At 42.1% G+C, this 15,872-nt stretch overlaps 1 protein-coding gene across 6 annotated transcripts in view; it reads left to right on the top strand.

Moving 5' to 3' along the window:
- SRPK2 (SRSF protein kinase 2) overlaps window positions 1–15,872 on the top strand; it is a 173,818-nt gene that overhangs the window by 50,995 nt on the left and 106,951 nt on the right. For all 6 annotated transcript variants that reach the window (XM_060244710.1, XM_060244709.1, XM_060244707.1 and 3 more), the window contains exon 2: window positions 1,738–1,889. In XM_060244710.1, coding sequence (XP_060100693.1) covers window positions 1,738–1,889 — 152 coding nt within the window. The remainder of the gene's footprint in view (window positions 1–1,737; window positions 1,890–15,872) is intronic.

Below are 15,872 nucleotides of genomic sequence, written 5' to 3'. Positions count from 1 at the left end.
TGTAGCCAGGAGATCCTACAATTGTCTGGCTGCCAGAAGTTCTAGCTCTTTAGCATTATCCATGAGGTGAGCTAGAATTGCACCATTTTGGGCATCTGAGAGGCAGGAAGAAATAGAAGTTTGAATTAGAAACAAGTTTTGTTGCAACCAAAAGGAAATGTATTATTTTGAAAGAACTGGTTTCATACAATCGCAATAGGACTGGTAATTCATTTGAATATTGAGTGATATTGAATATTGAGTGAAACGTGAAAATATTGAATGCTGCAAAGGTGCACTGTAACAATGAACAGTTTTTTAAAAAAAATCTGCATACGAATATAGAATACACTGAAATTGCCATATGTTGACAAAAATCTTTATACTGCACCTCTTTAGTTAGTAAAACAAGTCTTAAAACCATTGTGCTCATTCAAAAGGAGAAAATATTTTGCAACATCCCATCCCCCAATGTTTCCATTGGGGAAATTGAAAACAAAACATTGGTGGAAAAAAGGAGGGTTCCCCCTCAATTTTTCATTATTTGTTTCCATGTCTCTAGTTTAAAATAATCACTCATTTGTCTTTCACTAGCAAAAAAGCTGGTAAGGTGTCTAGCTCAACATTTTAACTTAACCGCTTTGTAAAATGTGTTACCCATAGGGTTGCCAAGTCCAACTCAGGAAATATCTGGGGACCCTGGGGGTGGAGCCAGGAGACTTTGGGGGTGGAGCCAGGAGCAAGATATGACATCACTTTTGTGATGTCATATACTGTGATGTCACTTCCAGGTCAAAGTTCAAGTGATGTCACTTCCAAGCTCCACTTCTTCTGATGGTGTCACTTTCAGCACACTGCATCCAAACTCCTTCCCTTCCTGTGATGTCACTTCCTCCGTCCAAATTTAAATGTATCTCTTTACATTGCTTTCTGCTACTCAAACCTTTGTTGAGTAGTAGATCTCCAGCCACCACCTGGAGATTGGCAATTTTAATTTACTCCTACCTTTCATGGGAACCCAAAGCTGCTTCCACCCAAGGTTGAGAGTATTCCAACATTACCCAGCAAGTTTCCTTGGCAGGGTGGGGATTCAAACCCAGGTCTCCCAGACTCTAGTCCAGCACTCTAGGTTAAACTTTATCCTTTTAAGCCTAGGATCACCAGGTAGTTCCCTTCTTTGGTTTCCAAATAGTTAGCAAAACTGATTTGCTATATGTCTCTCCCCCAAATATCAGTGTTGTCACGATATGATGATGTCACTTCCTGTAAGATGCTGGTGATGTGGCCTGGTTTTTCCTCTTTTTCCTGGTAAGTCTCCCACACCAGCTGCCAGGAGGGGTGTAGCAACCCTGTTCGAACTACAGGCATTTTCTTGGGAGGGAGATGAGGTTTTCTTGTATTATATATTGCTTTAACTCAGAAATGTAAGATTGAGCCATAAGAAAAAAGCATAGTATAAGTAAAAACAAATAGGCAATTTTAAACGGTAACTATTTTTCCGATGCATTGGGTTGGGTCCAGCCATTTCTTCTGCTGGAAGAAATGGAAAGATGTGTCTTTTGAGCACTGTATCGACTATGCTAGGGCTCATAAGACCTTCATGGACAAAAGCTGCATATGATGTAGATATGATGATGTAGCAGAGAAATCTGGCAAGATTGCCTGAAAAAAACCTTTGTTCAAGGCTTAGGACCAGTTCCCCCAAAAGGAATATGAGCAACCATTTTTTAAACTTGATATATGACTTTGTATTTATAGGCCAGAGCCTCACCAAAAAGTTCCCTCAACACCACCACCTCCTCCACCACCACCACCTCCACCTTTGCCAGAGCCATCACCACCAGAACCTGAAGAGGAAATTTTGGGATCAGATGATGAAGAGCAAGAAGATCCTGCAGATTATTGCAAAGGTTAGTATGTGTGAATAGTGTAATCTTGATGGCAAATTTGGCACTTGATGTGCTATAATTTAGAAAGCCTCACATTTTTTTATTGGAAATATCCTATAATTCAAGATAGTTTAACCCTTCTTAGGTAGATGATTGAAAATCTTGCAGTTTTTAGTGATTTCATATCATGAAATGAACAGCAGACAAGACAACGCTCATACCATTTTGCCAGGTTACTCAAGGGTGGTGGTAAGGTGGGAGGGACAACATTTTAAAAAAAATCTGGCAGTAAGGTAGCTGCTGTGGTCCTCTTCATTTCAGAAGGCCTGGTGTTTTCTGTACAGGCTCCAAGGCAAAGGTTGAGGACTACTGGAATGAGCAAGAGATAGATTTGGCTGCAGATGCCGGGTAGTTGCTCATCGGTGATGTGACTTAGCCGGGAAGCTGTCAGTTGCTAACACCTGCTTTTTGCAAAGACTTACCATACTGGCCATTTTGTATAGTTCTATGGTTCACATCCAGTAGATAAAATCTAATATCGATCAGCCTACTCAGTTTGTTTTCAAGGGAACTTAACCTAGCCTTATTAGTCTTATTAAAGTTTGAGTCCAGTGGCGCTGTTTTAAGAAATGCAAACATTCAGAGCAAAAAAAACCCCTCCAAGACTTAACAGCGATACTGGTTTCTTAACTCACTACATTGGTCTGTCGGTCTTAAATGAGCTATGAAAATCTTAGCTCAATACTGTCATTCTAATTACATTAAAATCAATTACCAGAAGTCAAAAGTCTTAGTCTTTGCCAACAAACTCAGATCATTGGCTAATCAAATTAGTAGACATTGAACAAGTTCGCTGTTTCAAATATTTGGGAGTAGTTCTTCAATCCTCTGGCTCCAGAAAGGCACATGTGGATCATGCCATAATGAATGCAACTAGAAGTGCGGGGAGAAGGGAGAAATTTTTCTGGAACTTGGAGGGACAGAATGTAGTTGCGGCAGTTAAGATCTTTAAGGCTTAAATCTCTCGCCCAACTACTACTGTATATGGAGCCCCTTTAAGTATATCTTCATATAAGACACAGTGGCAAGCATTAGAAAGAATTCAATCTAAGTTTCTAAGGCATGTTCTTCAAGCCCACCTGGTACTTCAAATGTTTTCATACGGGTGGAAACTGGCATGGTCACCTTACAGGCTCATTTATGGATTTCTATCTTTCTATATTGGTATAAATTAATGACCAGACCTACTGGAATAATGAGCCTGATAATGAAAGACTCTGTGATACCTTACTGGGTTAAAGACACCAAATTTAAGTTAGTTTATTATGGGATGTCTAAACAGCTCACAATGCAGTTAGAAGGTAGTTCAAAACCCTTCCTTAAACAAAGAATTCTAGATATTGAATGACAACACGACTTGTCTCAGATTAAATGTTATCCTTCAGGTACAGAAAACCTGAATCAAATAGTTCTGATGCCGTACTTGCAGAATTTAGATAAACCTGATTACAGAAGAACCTTCATACTTATAAGAGCGAATATGCTTCCTTCAGCGGTCACAGAAGGCAAATATAAAAGGTGCCCCTATAAGGAAAGGTTATGTATTTGCGGAAACAGAAAGATAGAGATGAAAGAGCACATTCTCTTTAAATGTAAACTTTATCAGAACATTTGCTCAGCTTATACTGTTCCTACTTGTGACCAATTCCCAGGGAGAGATTCTAGTTTTTATTTAGATAAGATTTTAGCCGATAGGAACCAGGAAATTACTATGAAGGCAGCAACATTTGCTGTACAGGCTATAAGAATCTTCAAACAACTAACGGATAAAAACACTTAAATGTTTGTGAAATATTTTAATTTACTTTGTTTTTTACTAGGAATGGAAACTGAATTTTTTATGTATAATATTTTGTATTGTACCCAAGCTGAGTGTATACCTTGGTTTCTCTAATGCCACTTGTTACTTATTTTTTCCCCTCTCTTTTTTTGGATGGGTCTGTGACCGTATTAACCTTGATTTACTTCCTAAACTCATTTTTATATCTGTATTCTCACCAAGAAGGGCTATACATCCTTATTTTTTATTGCATTTCTTGTCTAGTATAGCAGATTAGAACAGAATATAGAGCCCCGTGGCACAGAGTGGTAAAGCTGCAGTACTGCAGTCAGAGCCCTGTGCTCACGACCTGAGTTCGATCCCAGCGAAAGCTGGTTCAGGGAGCCAGCTCAAGGTTGACTCAGCCTTCCATCCTTCCGAGGTTGGTAAAATGAGTACCCAGCTTGCTGGGGGGAAAGTGTAGATGACTGGGGAAGGCAATGGCAAACTACCCCATAAAAAGTCTGCCGTGAAAATGTTGTGAAAGCAACGTCAGCCCAGGGTCGGAAACGACTGGTGCTTGCACAGGGGACTACCTTTACCTTTACTTTTTAGATTAGAATAGTGATTTTACTGTAATGCAATTAATATTAAAATGTAATGTATTCATTGGAATGCATTTCTCTCACTACAAATCACCCCACATCAAAGAAAGGACACTGTTAGTTACCTCCATGCTTGAAAGAAGATGGATGGAGTGTAACAGTAGGGTGTCAGTTATTCTTAAAAAGGTAAAGGTAGTCCCCTGTGCAAGCACCAATCATTTCCGACTCTGGGGTGATGTCGCATCATGATGTTTTCACAGCAGACATTGCCTTCCCCAGTCATCTACACTTTCCCCCCAGCAAGCTGGGTACTCATTTTACCGACCTCAGAAGGATGGAAGGCTGAGTCAACCTTGAGCCAGCTACCTGAACCCAGCTTCTTCTGGGATCAAACGCAGGTCGTGAGCAGAGAGCTTGCACTGCAGTACTGCAGTTTTACCACTCTGCGCCACGGGGCTCCCTCAGTTATTCTTAGCACTCTACAATTTAGGGAAAAAAAGATTTACACATCTATCTCCAGTTTTGACACATTTATTTGCTTCACTGTTTTTCTCCCAGAATTAAATCCAAACAAGTGGTGATTATAGAAGCTTAGCTTGTTATTCCTGTTTATAGCTGTTAAAACGTCATATGTTATACTAGAAGTAAGGTCTGTTGTGAAAAAAAAAATAGAATAGGCTCTAGGACAGTGTTTCCCAAACTTTTCAATGTAGCGGTACCCTTGATCTTGCTCTTTGTATCTCACGGTACCCTTGAGGAAAACACCTATTTTTAAAAAATTGATTTACTTTCTAGTTACGTGAGAGACATAATAGTTTATTGCAGTTAAGTTTCTGTTTATTCATTAATTAATGATGCGAAAATGAATTTAATTTAAACTAATTAAATTAAGATAGAATAGTGTGATATATTAAAATTCTTCAAAGCACTCAATAGACGCAAGTCCCAACAGTAATGTTAAGAAACTGTTCTGAATGTGATTTATAAATGTCCACCAAACTGCAACACAAAATTTTTCACTGTCAGAAGTGATGCTAGCCTGGAATGCGCAACTTGCGAATGGAAGCTTTTGTATGCTAAAAGCACACTTTCTTCAGACAACGGTATGGGTTCATTCAAATATGACTGGAAGCAGAAGAAAGCACATTTTTAACTGCATGCTTCTTCTAGCCAGTATAGTCTTTACATTCAAAGTTCCAATGTAGTTCTTAAAATCAATAGGAGTAGCATGTAGGAAAAACCAGGTTGACAGTGCGATCCGAAATGGAGTTTCATCCTTCTAAATTCATCGATGCCAGTGGGTTTAGGGTGTGACTCTGCTTAACACAGTATGGTTAGCCCTTGATTGGGTGCTCTACAACTTTGCAGCCATTCATCCAGGAGTGGCTACGCCAAAATAAGCCTAATTAGAAAACATGTCTGAATACTCTATGCTATTCCTTCAGATCATTAAAAGTGAATGGGAGCTGAGGAGGTGACCTGCAGGGGAGAGTTGTGCTGCAACTTAGTGTGACTCGTGGGAGGATCTCTTCCCACACTTGTAAGGGGGGGGGTCCATTTTGCATCAGTTTGGCACCCATCGTTTTAGGTGCCTTAGAGAAGAGCAGAGTTGTTGCCATCGCCGATGAGGCTGCCCACTTGGCGCTTGCTCTCTGTCTCACCTCCCTGTCCCCTTGACTCACTTATCTCCCAGTAGTCCTGGTTCTGTGCACTTGCCTTGCCTCGCTGCCTCCCACTCCCTCTGTGCAAGTGGAATAACGCTCAGCAGCCTCAAGAGCCCTGGCCCCCAAGGCCCGCCCAGCCAACTTTCCCCTGCATGCCCTCCTTGTGGCACGGCATGTTGCTGAACTTGCTGCTTACCAGTCTGCCATCAACTCAATACCAGGGCTGGCTGTGGCACCCAGCCGTCAGTCCGAGGGATGGAGGAGGAGGAAAGCAGCTGGGTGATCTGCCTGGTGGGGTGGCGGAAAAGGGGCAGAGGTGTCAGGCATCGGCAGCGGTAGCAGCAGGCGACACGGGCTACTCTGCTTGCTGCCTGCTGCTGATCAGCACATATGTGCCAAAAGGAAGACACCGAGGAGGTGGGGCCAGGCAGAGCTCCCTGCGTGAGCACACAGCAGCACTGCCAGCCTGGTCGGAGGGAGGGCTTGAATGGCATCTACATCTCACGGTGCCCCTAGGAAGTGTTCGCTACCCTGGTTGGGAATCACTGGTCTAGGAGGAGGCTTGCTATCTTCCCACACATCCTACTAAATGCATTCACTCCCCCCCACTTCAAGGGGAGCTGATCTTTGCCATCTGGAGAGCAATTATAATTCTGAGTGATCTCCAGTCCTCACCTGGCGATTAATCAACAACATGGGATTACAGTTCATTATTGAAGAAGATGATATTGGATTTATATCCCGCCCTCCACTCCAAAGAGTCTCAGAGCGGCTCACAATCTCCTTTCCCTTCCTCCCCCGCAACAGACACCCTGTGAGGTGGGTGGGGCTGGAGAGGGCTCTCACAGCAGCTGCCCTTTCAAGGACAGCCTCTAACAGAGCTGTGGCTGACCTAAGGCCATGCTAGCAGGTGCAAGTGGAGGAGTGGGGAATCAAACCTGGTTCTCCCAGATAAGAGTCCGCACACTTAACCACTACACCAAACTATCAGGTGTCAGAGTCATTTTTCAGAACAAACACTGTGATATACAGGCTGCAATGTTTAGTAACTTTAGGAGTCATATAAATCTGTTGTTTGTATGATGTTATAGAGAAGCGCAACTTTACAAAGAGGGTTCATCCACAAAATTACAAGAAAGGTCAATATCAATGAGCACCCAGATATAAGCTCATTTCGTTATGTCCAAAGACTTCCGCTTTACTTTCTTTAAAAATTCTCATCCTGGAATAAACCATGGTAATTATGAGATATAACACAAAGCTGAATGGAAATGGATAAATCTTAATGATTTTTTAAATTTATTGTAACCAAAAACTTTCCTCTCAGCTCCACTTAAGTGTTTATATTTCTAGTGGGAGGAATGCTCTCTGCACTGTTTATAATAAGAGCAAGCCGTTCCTTTGGATGGCAAAAAAGCTCTCTCTTTGGAGCAGCCAGTTTTAAACCTCTTTTCTTACCAGATGCATAAGTCTTCTGGGTTTTCTGGCTAAATGCTCTCTTATTATAAACAGTGCAGAGAGTTGTTTATAATAAATTTTGCCATCCCTCACATCTCTATTTGCTAGCATATTTTCAGGTAGTTGTCGGTACTCCTACAGTTCATTTTTTATCTTCTTCATGGTCTCTGTGCATCACACCCTTGGGACGTATGGTGCCTGCACTGGCTCTGATTGGTACTATGTAGCTCCAATACAGGGATTTTTGCTCCCATGCCTCTGAGCATGCCCAGGGGCTCCACCATGTATGCTCAGGAGTCAGAGCACGAAGATCCCACCAGTTCTCTTCTGACTGTCATGTTGTAAGGACTTACCTTCTCGATTCTCTGGTTAGTGAATTTCCTTCACTTCCTTTTCTTCTTCTTTGGCTCCATTCTTCATCCCTTTTCTCCTCTTCTTAATGGATTCTACAAATAGAAAGGACAAACTGAGTTGTGGGTCTCTGGGATTGTTTCCCACCCTTCCCTCCTGTATGGCCTTCAGGCCGTCTAGCCTATGTGGGGGGTTTTCAAGTGGTGCTCCAGGTGCGGAAACAATCTTGCCCCCTTGGATGGACAGTCTTTGTGCCTCCTTTGCCTTGGTGAAGTGCACCTCACCGACACTTGTGTTCACTGTCTAAAATTTGGCAAGCAGACCCGTAAAAATGGAGCAGCTCACTTTCAAACTGCGTTCCTGCGTTCCAAGATGGCTTCCGGATCCACAGCAGAGGGTGCTGCCTCATCCACCTTGATCTGCCTAACCTCACCATTGAAGCCCTCTCTGGATGTATCAACCATCCACACTGGAGCATTGGCTTCAAAAGTGAAATTGGGATTGGGTTTGAAGTCCTCTTTGACCTCCCTGAGCAAGAAATACAAGAAAAAGCAAAAGCATAAGTCAACCAAGGAACATCAGTCACACTCTTCCAAGCATAAGACCTCACCAAGCCCTTCCACGGCCTTTCTGACTTGTGCCTATCAAATCCTGTTGGCATCCCTATTGGACCTGACGCCTCCGAAGTTGGTTCCTGCTCAAATCTTAGCATCACCGTGTTTGATGGACTCTTCAGTTCAGACACATCTGAGTCAAGCTATCCAGTCCACTCATATCCCAGACTCTGATATTGAGCAGATTGACCTAACACAACAGTCTCAGCATTCCTCTCTTTCAGCATTGGTCAGTACAGCAAGCTCTCCCTGACACAGACCGCAGGATTTTGACTACCAATGACCTTGCATTCATCTGAGGGATTTAAAGACCCTCCTATTGACACCTACTATTGGGATCACCTTGATGATGATCAATACCCTCGCTGGCACCACCAAGCAGGACCACCACCTTGGGACCAAAGACAACTCAACTACATCTATGGTCTATATCGCCGACCTTACCCATTGCTCCCACCTAGAAGTCATACAGAGTGGGATTGCTGCTCCTCCCAGAAGTCACTTGATACTCATCAGAAGGATGCACCATCAGAGCCCAAGCTGGAGCATCCAGCACCTTCAGCACCAATCTTGACCCTTCCTTGGCCGAAGTGAGCATCAACTCTGACTTCTGTTTCGAAGCCTTGATCAGAATTTGAATCTTCTGACTCTGAATCCACATGTATCTCGAATGGAGCAGATTCAGACCATTATGGTTCAGACCACCCTCCTTACAACCCATCACCTCCAACACCCATTACTGAGGACACTACCTTCTCTCCCTCAGAAGACTTAAAATCTTACAGTTTCTTCATTAGGAGGATGGCAACCACCCTGGGTCTAGCAGTCTAGCCAGCCTCAGCCTGAGGTCATTGACCTTGTATTCAACAGTGTTCAGAAAGATGTCTCCACAGCTGTAGCCCTTCCTCTAACTGGTATGATGCTTCAAGCTGTCAAGGTCCCTTGGGACAAACTGGTCTTGGCTTCAGTATCCTCAAAGAGACTAGGTCACATGTATAAAGTACAAGAGAAGGATACAGAGTTTTTATTTTCTCATCCCAAGCCCAACTTGCTAGTTGTAACTTCATCCCCAAGGGCAAACTCTCCACCTTGACACCCCCAGACAAAGAGGATAAGAAGATAGATGCCTTCAGCAAGAAATTCTAATCCACAGCTGCTTTAGGAATAATGAATGTTAATTACCTGGCCTGCCTAGGCTGCTATCAGTTTGCCTTTTGGGATCAGATTTCTTCTTTCTTGCAGTCTCTTCCTGATGAACAGTGCCATACTCTGTCCAAAATACAAAAAGAGGGAATGTTAATGACCAAACAACAAGTTAACTCGGTCAAACACAATGTTGACAGCTTTGCCAAATCCCTCTTGTTCACCATTGCCCCCTGCTGCCACCCTTGGCTACACTTCACCAGCTTCAACCAGGACACCAAGGCAGCCATCAAGGACCTTCCATTCAATGGAATTGGTTTCTTTCACACTACTACTGATACTTCCCTCCAAGATATGGACAAAAGTATCAAAGCATCCAGTATGCTAAGCATCTCATCTTCCTTCAGACGATTCAAAGCCAAACAGTACTCTAGTTCTTGGTCAAAATGATCTCAAAGTTGATCATCTCCTGAACATTCCTGGCAAAGCCGTTCTCATGGTCAAAACACTAGACCCTATTCCTCCTGAAGTTCTCAGCAACCACCACCAGCCACACCCTAAGGTAGCTGAACAACCCAAACAGAATCTACCAAAACCAGACACTTGGATTCCTTCATTCATACCCTGGGCCACCTGACTCTCCCCCATTCCCACTCGTGGGAGAGCAAAACATCAGACAAATGGGTGCTTTCCATCATTGCCCAAGTGTATGCAATTGAATTTGAGCAGGTGCCATCAATACCCAGAATTGTCACCCCACCTCCTTTCAGAGTTCTTCAAGAAGAGGTCCAATCTCTCCTCCTAAAGGGAGCTATCAAACCAGTTCCCAACATGTCCAGGGGACACAGGTTTTGCTCCTGTTATTTCATGGTCCTGAAGAAAGAGGACTTCGCCCCATCATGAACCTTTGTGCTCTGAACAAACATATTACTTACCACAAATTCAGAATGACAACTCTTTTTCACATATTCCTCTCCTAAGTAAGGAAGCCTGAATGGACATGATAGACCTGTAGGACGCTCATTTTCATCTCAACATCAAGCATTGTCACAGGCAATATCTACACTTAGTGGTGGGCAACAACCACTACCAATATACTGTGCTCCTCTTCAGGATCTCCAGGGCTCTGAGATTCTACCAAGACTATGGTAGTACTTGTGGTGCACCTTCACCTTCATGGAATTGTTGTTTCCCCCCACATAGACGACTTGTTACTGGTAGTTGACTCAGGCAGTCAACTCGTCCAACACATAGAATAGACTTTACAGACACTGAAAGCCCTAGGGTTATGTGTCAAATTAAAGAAATCCAACCTGGTCCTGAGTCAATGAGTACAGTTCATAGAATCTGTGAGAGTCAGTGTCAGTGGGTAAAAAAGGGACCACTTTGAATTTTGTCACCTTTACCCAGTACCTCAGGAGAACCCAAAATTAATCTTGTCAGAAATAATGAAGCCACTGATAGTGTTTTAAAGTCCAACCAAATAATAGGTTTTATTATGTGCAGGGAAGGGAGGAAATAATATCAGATGATTGTTTATAAAAAAATCAGTTGGTGGGTAGAAAATCAAGTAATAATAAATTCAAGAACACTTCTTATATTGGCTGGCTGAAACTATAATATAAAAAACCAGTGTTTCCCTCACACTGGATAACACTTATTCACTACAGAAATACTTTTATAGTTGTTTTTGGCTTTTCTAATATATATCCACACATTCTCTCACTCACTCAGAGGACTGACTGAACTTGTGACAGATCTTCCCTTCACAGACCCTTTCCACTAGCAAATAGGTATCCTCTAGACTGTATAGCTATACCCTAGACACCAACACCCTTGAGGGCTCTTCACACTAGCACCTCATTCACTTCTAGGTCTGACTTTTGGGATTTCCACAAAGCCAGAAGAACCTTTTGTCCCTCTCACAGTGTGTGTCTTGGTGTTCTATCTATCCCTTGGTCTGACAGAACTCCTCAGTAGAGATTTACAGAGTCACTCTACCTTGTGACACTTGGTGCCACAGCCTTGAGAATTTTTCCCAGAAAGAGCTATGGTTAGCCCCTTCTCACAAATCAACTCTCACACAGACAAGAGCTTTAAATCAAAACCAGCTCTGTCTAAGGAACTAAACTGAACACTCGCTCAGTCCACTCTCAGCTCCAATCTCCACTTCAAACAGAACTCTGAGATTTCCCCTTGACTGCCTCCTTCCACTTGATACATTTGTCACCATGGAAGTGGCTCAGCCAATCAGAGTAAGCTTCTCAACTCTCACTCCTATAGACTGCTTTCAGTCCATCAACCTGGTCCCAAGTCAATGAGTACAGTTCATAGGGGCCATCATAAACACATCAGACTACAAAGTGTACCTGCCCCCTCTTGGAGCCCAAGCCATCACATCCTTGATTGCCCACATCAAATCATGGGGCCAACACGAGCACAATCTATTCAGAGACTACCTCAGTCATCACATTGGCAAAATTAAGGATGCAGCCTCTGCAGCTTTGGTTTCTCAAGGGCTTTCGTCCATTCCTGCATCCTTCACAAATTCTTCACGAATGAGAATTAAACCCAACTTTTCTAGTCCTGGTGTTTGACACATGGGGTCATCCTTCCATAGATGTGTTAGCCACCTGGGAGAATGCAAAATGTCACCACTTCTGCTCCAGAGGTGGAGTAGACCTGCTGTCAATGGGGCATGGCCTCCTCCTCCATTGGTCTTATCAATTCCTGTTCATGTTCTCTCTGATTCCACTCCTCACCCAAGTGATCACCAGACTACAAAAGGAATGACGAAAGTGCATTCTGATCACTCTGTAGTGGCCTTGGCAATCATAGTTCTCAATTCTCTTCCAACTCTCCAAGGGGCAGATGTAATCTATCACAACATCCCCCATCTAAAACTTGACAGTGTGGATGACAGAGTAGCCTTTTTCTCTGACAGAATGCAGAATGTTCAGAACAATAGTAGGAAACCTAATGTTCGTAGCCTTTGTCTCCCAGTCTTCAGTTGCTGCCGGCAAAGCAGGTTTACAGATTATCTTTTATTATCTATTGCATCTGGTGGACAAAGGCCTTAAATATTCCTCCATCAGGGTCTACCTAGCAGCCATTTTGGCCTATCACTCCAGTGGAAAGTTCCTCCATTTTTGCCCATTCTATCTCCAAGCATTTTCTGAAGGGGTTGCTGCACCTCTGTCCCCCCACCAAGGAACCAGTTTTGTCTTGGAATCTACAACTGGTTTTGCAAGGGTAGATGCAGAAGCCCTCTGAAACTTTGACAACCTGCCTTCTACACTTGCTCTCTTGGAAGACAGTCTTCCTCATTGCAATTACATCCAGCAAACGGGTCAGTGAACTCTCAGTCCTCCATTCTGATCTGCCTTACCTTCATTTTCATGATCAAGGGGTGACTCTTTCTCCGGATATCAAATTACTTCCAAAGGTTGTTTCAGACTTCCATATGTATTCAGAAATGATGCTTCCTGCTTTCTATCCTACTCCTCAGACTCTGGAGGAATGAGTTCTCCACACTTTGGATGTCAAAAGAACTCTGCTTTTTTACCTGGACAGGGCCAAAGAATTTCATTCAACCAATCACCTCTTTGTCACATACTCTGATCCCTCCAAAGGATGTAAGGTCACCTCCCAAAGATTCTCAAAATGAATTACAGAGGTTATCAGGCTCTGCTGTCTACATGACAAGAAGTCTTTACCAGGTTGCATCAGGGCACACTCTATCTGAGCCCTAGCAACATTGAAAGCCTTTCTCAAGACAGTTCCTCTGAAGGACATATGTGAAGCAGCAATGTGGATGACCCCAAACACCTTTGCCAGGCACTACACTCTCGATGTCAGCGAGCGAAGGCAAATGCAAGTGGATTGCTCAGTTCTGCAGATTGCAACAGTATGACTGCCGGCTTCCTCCTCCAGGTAGGCTATTGCTTGTTGTTCTCCCAAGGATGTGATGCACAGAGACCACAAAGAAAATAAACAGGTTGCTTACCTGTAACTGATGATCTTTGAGTGGTCATCTATGCATTCACACCACCTGCCTGTCCATCTCTGCTATCAGCCCAGTTGCAGTTATCCATTGGGTTCATCAGTGATCAGAAGAAACTGGCAGGATCTTGGCATCCCGCCTCCTGAGCATGCATAGTGGAGTCCCTGGGCATGCTCAGAGGCATGGACGCAAAAATCCCTGAACTGCAGCTTCATAGTACCAATCAGAGCTGGCACAAGTGCTATATGTCCCAAGGGTGTAAATGCACAGATGACCACTCAAAGATAATCAGTTACAGGTAAGCAACCTGTTTTTTTAAACCCCCTTTGGTTGTTGTTATTCATACTAAATCATTGTCCAAACTAAATTGTTTTCCAAACTAAATCAGCCTCCCTTGCTGAATTATCTATCTTAGGCGGCCCAGTTGAGTTTGATTACATCTTATTGGACCATTGGCTCCAGCTCTGAGACTGTGAAAATTTAGTATATTATGTCACCTTCTCTTACATTAGATTGTTTTAACTGTTTTAATGATTGATTCCATGATTTTTTAAAGTATTGCGTTACGTTTTCTTTTGTTGTAATCCACCCTGACCCCGCTTATGGAGAGGACAGAATAAAAATCTAAATAAATAAATAAATAAATTTCATTGCCAGGAATAGTGAAATTGTTTGCAGATAGTAAATGTTTTCCTGGTGCAAGGGAAGTACAAGTCCTCCTGGAAGTTCTTACTCTTCCTGCTACAGGCATCTCCCTAATTCCTAGGTGGAGTATATGGCTTACTTGAAGTTACACATAGTCGGTTAATATTACTTTTTTTAAAAAAAGTATTTGAAATGTCGTGAAAATGTTTCACAAAAGTATTGGGAAACCTGTGTAGTATCACATTTTCACCAGGCATTGCCTAGGTAATGTTTTCTGTAAAATTTAAGGTGCCAAAGTTCTGATTTGTAATAAATATGGAACATTTTTGCCAGGGCCCAGAAATGCCATGACTACTGGCCATTGCCATACATGGCTCCTGCATTATAAGCTCATAACATGGCGAATAAGACAGGAGTGTTCAGAGGTTAAACGACGATTTCAGATGAATTTGTATGGCAAATTCCAGCGGCACTGTTGCTGTAACTGCTACAGGTCTACTGGCCTGCATCCTCTATTGATGATATGCTAAAACAACTGTCTGTGAAAACCAAGAATAGCAATAAAAAGAAGATATCAATTTAGTATAAATACCTAAAAATAATATGGGAGACATTCCAACCAAACGTTAGCACCTTGAAATCCATCTGTTTTCCATGACAGAAATTTAAGTGCTAGCCTAACACTAACATTGTAATAATCACAGTTTCAAGATGCTTACTTCTGGTTTATTTCAGGAATGACTACGTTACACTATACTTGTGTTTTCAGTAAATTGTTATCTTAAAAGACAGTTGTGCTTTACACAATAGGGATAGTTAAACTTTTTCCTGTGCATTTGAAATTAATTAGTCTTAATTAATTAGTGAAATGTTTGAACTGTATGAAATGTTTTAATTATTTTATTGTGACTGTTTTTAACATTATATTTTTAACTGTTGTTAGCTGCCCTGAGCTCGTAAGTGGAGGGCGGGATGCAAATGAAATAAAATAAATAAACAATAAATTAACATAATTGATTTTAATTTTTTGTAGCAACTATACAATATTTTTCAAATAGATTAGTAGTTCCATAAAACAGTGTTTGAAACACAGGAGGACATCAGTATGAATATGTAATAAAATTTTCATATCTGACAAAATATTTTCTGGGCTAAGGTTATAGTTACCAAATATACCTTAATATGTACTCAAAAGGACCAGGGTTGAGATCCCCACTCCTGGAAGCTTGCTGGGTGATCATGAGCCAGTCACTCACTCTAAGCCTAACCTTTCTCAGTGGGTTGTTGAGAGGATAACGTGGAGTGCAGGAGAACCAAATAAGCAACTTTGGGGCACCATTGGGGAAAATATTTATGTAAATAACTAAAAGAATTCTATAACTATTGGTTTTTAAATGTAGAATTATTCAATAATGTTTTAAATTGATTTGAGTACTGTTCATCCAGCTTGAATGTAAATTCAAGCATCAAGTATTGATTTGAAGTTGGTATTCTTTTGCATTCGTTCTTCTGGGTTATGTCAGGAGATTATAGGTTGTTCATGGGAGTGAAAGGGTAAGAAAGGCACTATATAAAGGGCTGGAAATTTCCCCAGGGAATTTTTTTAAGATACTCTTTTATATATGATGGAGTACATCTTCCTGAGCATTTTGGTGTGTGTGTGTATTCTCTCTCACACACACACACTTCAATTTTTTTAAGC

This window comes from Heteronotia binoei, chromosome 8 (genome assembly GCF_032191835.1).
Source record: "Heteronotia binoei isolate CCM8104 ecotype False Entrance Well chromosome 8, APGP_CSIRO_Hbin_v1, whole genome shotgun sequence".
NCBI lineage: Eukaryota > Metazoa > Chordata > Lepidosauria > Squamata > Gekkonidae > Heteronotia > Heteronotia binoei.
The sequence above is the reverse complement of the archived record's forward strand: the minus strand, read 5'-3'. Positions and strand labels throughout refer to the sequence as shown.